This window comes from Salvelinus sp. IW2-2015, unplaced genomic scaffold, assembly GCF_002910315.2.
Source record: "Salvelinus sp. IW2-2015 unplaced genomic scaffold, ASM291031v2 Un_scaffold1732, whole genome shotgun sequence".
Taxonomy (NCBI): Eukaryota; Metazoa; Chordata; class Actinopteri; order Salmoniformes; family Salmonidae; genus Salvelinus; species Salvelinus sp. IW2-2015.
In genome coordinates this window covers 2,501-10,934 of record NW_019943118.1, presented here as the reverse complement: position 1 = coordinate 10,934, position 8,434 = coordinate 2,501, and the positions used below count along the sequence as shown (strand labels likewise).

The following is an 8,434-nucleotide window of genomic DNA, read 5'->3' as shown; positions in this document are numbered from 1 at the left end:
GAACCATACTTAGGTAGCCTTTTTCCCACCTGTCTTTTGTGGGAGGTATAACTTTGGTTTGTGGCACATAATCCAAAACAACCGTGAAGCTAAAGGGCTATGTGCTACAAACAAAAAAACATATTCAACCAATCCCTATCCCAGTCTGTTGTCCTCACATCCTTCAAGATGGCCACCATTGTTCCTGTTCCCAAGAGCTAAGGTAACTGAATTAAATGACTATCGCCCCGTAGCACTCCCTTCTGTCATCATGAAGTGCTTTGAGAGACTAGTCAAGTACCATATCACRTCCACCCTACCTGATACCCTAGACACACTCCAATTTGCTTACCGCCCCAATAGGTCCACTGACGATGCAATCGCCATCACACTGCACACTGCCTTATCCCATCTGGACAAGAGGAACACCTATGTAAGAATGCTGTTCATTGACTACAGCTCAGCATTTAACACCATAGTACCCTCCAAACTCGTCATCAAGCTTGAGACCCTGGGTCTCGACCCCGCCCTGTGCAACTGTGTCCTGGACTTTCTGACGGGCCGCCCCCAGGTGGTGAAGGTAGGAAACAACATCTCCACCCCGCTGATCCTCAACACTGGGGCCKCACAAGGGTGCATTCTCAGCCCTCRCCTGTACTCCCTGTTCACCCATGACTGCGTGGCCATGCACGCCTCCAACTCAATCATCAAGTTTGCAGACAACACTACAGTGGTAGGCCTGGTTACCAACAACGACGAGACAGCCTACAGGGAGGAGGTGAGGGCCCTCGGAGTGTGGTGTCAGGAAAATAACTGCTCACTCAACGTCAAAACAAAGAAGATGATCGTGGACTTCAGAAAACAGCAGAGGGAGCACCCCCCCCATCCACATCGACGGGAGAGTAAGTGGAGAAGGTGGAACGTTTTAAGTTCCTCGGTGTACACATCACGGACAAACTGAAATGGTCCACCTACACAGACAGCGTGGTGATGAAGGTGCAACAGCGCCTCTTCAAACTCAGGAGGCTGAAAAAATGTGGCTTCTCATCTAAAACACTCAAAAACTTTTACAGATGCACAATCGAGAGCATCCTGTCGGGCGGTATCACCGCCTGGTACGGCAATTGCACCGCCCTCAACCGCAAGGCTCTCCAGAGGGTAGTGCGGTCTGCACAACGCATCACCGGGGGCAAACTACCTGCCCTCCAGGACACCTACGGCACCCGATGGCCAAAAAGATCATCACTGCKRGTTCACCCCGCTATCATCCAGAAGGCGATGACATAGTCACTAACATAGAGAGGCTGCTGCCAACATACAGACAAAAWTCTTTGGCCACTGAAATAAACTGACTTAATAAAGGTATCACTAGTCACTTTAAATAACGCCACTTTAATAATGTTTACATATCCTACATTACTCATCTCAWTGCCATCACTCATCCATATTTTTATATGTACATATTCTTATTCATCCCTTTACGTTTGTGTGTATTTGTGTGTATAAGGTAGTTGTTTTTGTATAAGGTAGCTGAATTTGTTAGAATACTTGTTAGATTTTACTGCATAGTCGGAACTAGAAGCAAAGAATTTCGCTACACTCGCATTAACATCTGCTAACCATGTGTATGTGACCAATACAATTTGATTTGAATTTTGATTTGATTTGACACACATAGCTTACACAAGCTGCAAACAATGAACAAAACAAACAGATCCTGTCAAGAGAATAAGTTGTACAAGTTAAATCKCGTAAAAGCCAAGAGAGAAATTACACAACATATTTCACAAACTTTTCAGTAGGTATGAAACACTTTTTTCCCCAAACATTGTAACCAAAATGTTTTCCAAAAGCTATATTTAAATGAAGTACTACAGAACCCACAGACTAGACAACGCAATAGCTGGCAGCTCGCACTAACTTAGGCTGCTTTTACACAGGCAGACCAATTCAGATCTTTTTTCTACTAATTTGCCTTTTGACCAATCACATCAGATCTTTTCAAATCAGCTCTTTTTCAGAGCAGATCTGATTTGTCAAAAGACTAATTRGTGAAAACAAGATCAGAATTGTGCTGCCWGTGTAAACGCAGCCTTACTGCCTTGAGTTGTTGATATATCAGCTGAGTGTATATTTCTAGCCTGAACAGCCAGTCGTCATCACTGTTTGATTGATTGATCATGTTCAGCTGCATGTCGTTGTGATGTCATAACGTTAGCCCTCTTTGTGTGAATTTCAAAAGTCTTTCCTTAACTCTTCGCGTCCTCTCTCCTCACCTTGGTTGTTTTAAAATCTGTCCACTCCACAAAGACATACAGCTGAGAATGATCAATCAATAAGCCAGTGCTTGGATGGCAACTGCAGGTTCAGGCAATAAATACACACCAAGCTAGTATGTGAACTAAGCAAGGCAGCAAGGCATTGAGCTACTAATTGTGGAGTATTGCGCTGGCTGGTCTGGTGGTTTAAGGCTTTGATATGGCTTTTGGAATTAATTTGGGGTAAGATTCTTTGAACAATGTGTTTCAGGTCTACTGCAAGGTTGCTGCTTGTATTTGCAATGTTGATGTGTAATGGCCACTTCTTTTCTTGACAGGATTGTGTTCCTTTGCTCATTGTTTGCAGAACACTCAAGTTTTACATGGGCTCCACGTGGTAAGGCATGAACACCAAACATTGTCACTTTTGTCAGACCAACCTTCAAGTTTGTCACTGAATCTATAACTTCCCTTTGTTCTGTTTAGATGCCCAGAGAGTAAGAGGCTATGGGTTTTCTGGCTCTTCCAGAATGGAAGTTGAGCAGAGGCAAACCGGTGGCAGCTATCCCCAGGATCAATTCAGACCAGCCTCTCGTGGCTCTAACCCCAGCAGCTTTACCTCTGCCCAGACAAAGGGTAAGAGGACCCGTGCCAAGAATACTGACATTAGCCTCTCTGGTTCTATAGCCAGTGGAACCTCTGCCATCCACAACAAGCATCAAACCAAGGCCAGCAGAACCTATGGTCAAAGTGTCACTGACCCCAGTGCAGTAAGGCCAGTTTCAAGTTGGGAGGCAAAGAGAATCCAGCCCTACACTCTTCGTCCAGTACAGCCTCACTCCAGCAGCTCTGGATTAGTCCAGAGTCCATATGCTATGTTTAATGTCCACAGTAGAACTGCCTCTAACCTGAAACCATCTACTCCTAACTATGGCTCTACCCAGAGTGGATTGAAGTTCTCCACCTCCAGACAACCCAACCAAGGCCTTGTCCAGACTCAGAGTAGAGGAGCCCCCAGCCTCTATGGTCAAGCTGCTACCCAAACCACCTCCCTCACCCGCTATGTCCAGGAACTGAAGCAAGGGAGCAGCTTCCCTACCCTGGCTTCCAAGGGACCAATAGAAATCTCTGCCCAGTCAATTTCCACTCCTGACCGTCAAGTTCCCTCAAGTGGTTCTTCACTAACTTCATTTAGACCAGGTCCTCTGAGTTTTGGTTCTACTCAAGGGTGGAGTGCAACAAAAAGCTACAAGCCTAGCTTCTCCCAAGATGTTATGCAATACCAGAGCAGCTCTGCCAGTAGTGTTTCAACTTCCAATCAATATGCCCAAACCTCTGGCCAGAGAATAGATGGAGCCTCTACCTCAAGTCGTGGCATGCCCACTTCTAGCCTGGCCTCTCGCGCCAGTCTTTTTCGCCCTAGCTCTACAGCTAGTGGAAACTCCTATGGAGCCTACAAGCCTGGCTATGACCTTGGTGCAACACCAAGCCAAAGCCTGTTTACCTCTAACCAGGGTGGAAAGGGTTCAACATACAGCCAGAATCTCCTTGCTAAACCTACCCAAAGGAAGTATGGCCAAATGTCTGCTCATTGGGGGAGTTACCAGCCCAGCTATGCTGCCAGTAGTGGGCCAGTCTCCAGCCTCTTCAGTTCTACCCAGGCTGCCAGTTCAACATTCATCCAGAATGCTCCTGCCACAGCCCAGAAGTCAAGTGGCTCTGAACCTGCCCCCAGTCAACGCTATATGTTCAATGAAGTGAAGTCCAACACTGGCGCTGCCAGCAGTGCCATCTCGACCACCCCTCAACGCTTTGCCCAGACCGTCATCCACAGCATCCCAGAATTGTACGGCGGATCTCCAATCCACCGGCTCAAAGACCCTACTCAGTAGGAGTAGGGCCTCCCCTAGCCACTCAACCCAGCTCTTCAAGTGTCGGAAAGCCACAGACAAACCACACTATCTGCCAAGCAGAAAGGCCCCAGCACTACCTACGTCTGAGTCCAGCGCTTTAGTGGACTAGGGGAGTCCAGAACATGAAGTGGGATCTGTAGCCACCAGTTGAGGTGAGATTTCGGCTTCTCTGTATTTTTATGCCACTTGGGCTGTGTAGGTTTACACAGGCAGTTTATTGATCTTTTTGCTGATTGGCTCTTAGGCAAAAGATCAGAATTTGGCTGCCTGTGTAAATGCAGCCTTGCCACCTGTCTTTGCTTTCATGTATGCTTGTTACTAATATGTTGTCTTCTAGGTGCTGTGACCTGGAAGTGTTGTCAGGACTTCTCTACTTCAATTGTTTTAAATAAAATTGATTCTAATACATTTTAGTCTTGTTTTTCTTTTTAAATTTAAATGTTTTGAATGCTGTGTTGTGGTAATCAGGTTGCTTGTTCCAGTAGAAGAAATGTTGGTTCTCTGGCATTGGCCAGGATCATTTGCATCACTGGACCTCTGCAGTCAATGAGCTTGAAGCAGTGTKTAGGGCCTGATGCCTTTAATATTAATGGTGGCTCTAATGCACTTGCTTTCTATCTCACTAAAACCCTCCTGAAAGTTCTGATTGTGAAGTATTTCATTAACACCCCCCCCAATATTTTTTTTTTTAAGAACATTTATTCCTTTGTCTAGGAAATGACCAAATTTTACTTGTCACATGTGCTCACTGGAGTGAGGAGATGTATGGGCAGTCTGGTATGTGGAACTGTCACAGGGCTCACCAGGTTGGGGAGACATGCAGGAGGCTTAGTTCTGGGCACAGGACTCACCAGGCTGGAGAGACATACAGGAGGCTTAGTTCTGGGCGCAGGCACGTGCTGATTACAAGTGTTACCTTTACCATTAGATGGTTACTTGCAAGCCCTTAAAGAGTGCAGTTAATTTCTTTTTTTTAATTAATTTTTCAGCAGGCTTGGGGTGCAATGAAGCTGTTGAGGAGCCTTTTGGTCCTCGATCTGGCACCAGCTATAGAACCATCTGGGGACCCATGCCAAATCTTGTCAGTCTCCTGAGGGGGAGAATGAGACTTCATTGGCGATGTGGACACCAAGTAACTTGACAGTCTTGACCCGCTCCACTACAGGCCCATCAATGTTAATGGGGGCCTGTTCGGCACACTTTTTCCTGTTGTCCACGATCAGCTCCTTAGTCTTGCTCACATTGAGGGAGAGGTTGTTCTGCCAGTTCTCTGACCTCCCTATAGGCCCTCTCGTCGGTGATCAGGCCAAACATTCCTGTTACTGAGCTCAACTTCTTGTTTCAAAATGAGCTGTTCGTCTTGCCCAATATACATCTAAGAATATGACTGTAAGAAAGGAAACTACTGGGACAACAGGAATAGCAGCATTGGCATTGGAGTATTTGTATGTGTGGGTTCTGTAACTCGGCCCCGTTGGCTTGTCGCACATGGAGTTTCACCTTGCAAACTTGGTAACCAGAATGTCACTAACTGCTTGTTTGTGCCTGCTTGACCAATCTGAATGAAACATCACCAGGTATGCTCCATATGGAGAGACGTTGGACACTTTCTCTCTAGCTCCCATCAGTCTGGCAGGTGTCAATCTGATTGATGGGGATCATTACTGTCTCCTGCTGGAAGTGTGTGAGCAGGAGGAGCCAGTGTGTGCCATTAGGCACCCTATCCATGATGAGGATATCTGTCACATTGTTCCACTTTCACCCTCACGTCTTATCAGACACATGGCACTGCTAACCAGCCTGGGTTCAGATAGTATTAAAAATCATTCCATGTCTTCAGCTGTGCTTGGTTGAGTGTGCCTGGCTCAGTGGAACCAATAAAATATTTGTTGAAGTACAAACCCGTATCCTGCCCAACTGGCATTCCAGACAGGATCAAGCAAACACTGAAACTATTTGAAAGATATCGAATACTGTTTGATCCCATGTCTGACTAGTTAGCCATGGAGTAAAGATTCAGAATGTTCCCTTGGGTATTAGATGGTATAATATTGTTGACACATTTGTCTTTTACACTGAGGTGTATGACTAAGCCAGGAAGGGCACACCAGTTTGTCACAGTAAAATAAACAGAGAGAGAGCAACACCTCGCATGCATTGACCATCGGTGTGTGGTGGCTCAAATCAAAGATGCTATTTCCTGCCAGAGGAAGTGGAGGCACAGACATATTTTATTTTAGGGGCCGTTTCCTTTCCTCTCTTTTTCCATAACGCATGGCAACATTCATACTAAAGAAAGAAAATAAAGAGAATAATAACATTCACGCGGAAGACAGAAATTTAAAAAATACAAATAAGTCTTCCTTTCATTGGAATCAGCTGAAACGATCTTGTTGGCGGCAGCGACATTTAGACGGAGGGTAAATTTGCAGGAAGAGGAGAAAGGTGTCTTAAATCATACTGAAAATTAGTTCTATTAATCAACAAAGGATGAGTAGTAACAGTAGTAGTAGTGGTATTAGTAGTAGTAGTATAGTGGTAGTAGTAGTGGTAATAGTGGTAGTAGAATAGTAGTTAGTGGTAGTAGTAGTGATAGTAGTAGTAGTGTAGTAGTAGTAGTAGCGGTAATAGGTGGTAGTAGTAGTAGTAGTAGTGTATAGTAGTATTAGTAGTAGTAATAGTAGGATAGTAGTAGTAGTAGTGGTAGTAGTGATAGTAGTGTATTAGTATTAGTAGTAGTCATAGTGTGTAGTGATAGTAGTAGTAGTAGTGGTAGTAGTGATAGTAGTGGTATTAGTATTAGTAGTAGTCATAGTTGTAGTAGTATAGTAGTAGTAGTAGTAGTGTAGTAGTAGTGATAGTAGTAGTATTAGTGGTAGTAGTAATGATAGTAGTATTAGTAGTCGAATAGTAGTGATAGTAGTAGTAGTAGTGGTAGTAGTAGTAGTAGTAGTAGTAATAGTAGTGGTAGTAGTAGTAGTAGTGGTAGTAGTGATAGTAGCGGTATTAGTAGTAGTAGTAGTAGTAGTAGTGGTAAGTAGTGATAGTAGTGGTAGGATTAGTAGTAGTAGTAGTAGTGATATTAGTAGTAGTGGTAGTAGTAGTAGTAGTGTAATAGTGGTAGTAGTAGTAGTATTAGTAGTAGTAATAGTAGTGATAGTAGTAGTAGTAGTGGTAGTAGTGATAGTAGTGGTATTAATAGTAGCAGTCGTAGTGGTAGTAGTATAGTAGTGGTATTAGTAGTAGTAGTAGTAGTAGTAGTAGTGGTAGTAGTGATAGTAGTGCTATTAGAGAGTAGTAGTAGTAGTGATAGTAGTGGTATTAGTAGTAGTCGTAGTAGTAGCGATAGTAGTATTAGTCGTAGTAGTAGTGATAGTAGTATTAGTGGTAGTAATAGTAGTGGTAGTAGTAGTAGGAGTGGTAGTAGTGATAGTAGTGGTATTAGTAGTAGTAGTAGTAATCGTTTGATAGTAGTAGTAGTGGTAGTAGTGATAGTAGTGGTATTAGTGAGTGGTAGTAGTGATAGTAGTGGTATTTAATAGTAGTAGTAGTAGTGGTAGTAGTGATAGTAGTAGTAGTAGTAGTAGTAGTAGTAGTAGTGATAGTAGTAGTGATAGTAGTAGTGGTAGTAGCTAGTAGTGGTATTAGTAGTAGTAGTAGTGGTAGTAGTGATAGTAGTGTATTAATAGTAGTATAGTAGTAGTAGTGATAGTAGTAGTGTAGTGATAGTAGTAGTAGTAGTAGTAGTAGTAATAGTAGTGTGATAGTAGTAGTGTGGTAGTAGTGTTAGTAGTGGTAGTAGTAGTAGTAGTAGTGGTAGTAGTGATAGTAGTGGTATTAATAGTAGTAGTAGTAGTGTAGTAGTGATAGTAGTAGTAGTAGTGGTAGTAGTGATAGTAGTAATAGTAGTAATAGTAGTGGTAGTAGTAGTAGTAGTAGTAGTAGTGGTAGTGGTAGTAGTGGTATTAGTAGTACAGTAGGGGTAGTAGTGGTAGAGTGGTAGTAGTAGTAGTAGTAGTAGTAGTAGTAGTAGGGTAGTAGTGGTAGTATCTCAATCCTACTGAGTACTTCTGGGACCTGTTGGATCGGAGGGTGACGGCTAGGGCCATTCCCCCAGAAATGTCCGGGAACTTGCAGGTGTCCTTGGTGGAAGAGTGGGGTAACATCTCACAGCAAGAACAGCAAATCTGGTGCAGTACACGAGGAGGAGATGCACTGCAGTAATTAATGCAGCTGGTGGCCACACCATGTTCAGGGACACATTATTGGGCGGCAGGGTAGCCT

General features: G+C 43.9%; 1 protein-coding gene across 1 annotated transcript; it reads left to right on the top strand.

Moving 5' to 3' along the window:
* The first annotated feature begins 2,224 nt into the window (after positions 1-2,224).
* LOC112071821 (uncharacterized) lies at positions 2,225-4,556 on the top strand. The gene is made up of 4 exons (XM_024139249.2): positions 2,225-2,480; positions 2,576-2,634; positions 2,724-4,302; positions 4,488-4,556. The coding sequence occupies exons 1-3, from the start codon at positions 2,458-2,460 to the stop codon at positions 4,127-4,129; spliced, it is 1,488 nt and encodes a 495-aa protein (XP_023995017.1). The 5' UTR covers positions 2,225-2,457; the 3' UTR covers positions 4,130-4,302; positions 4,488-4,556.
* The last annotated feature ends 3,878 nt before the right edge of the window (positions 4,557-8,434 follow it).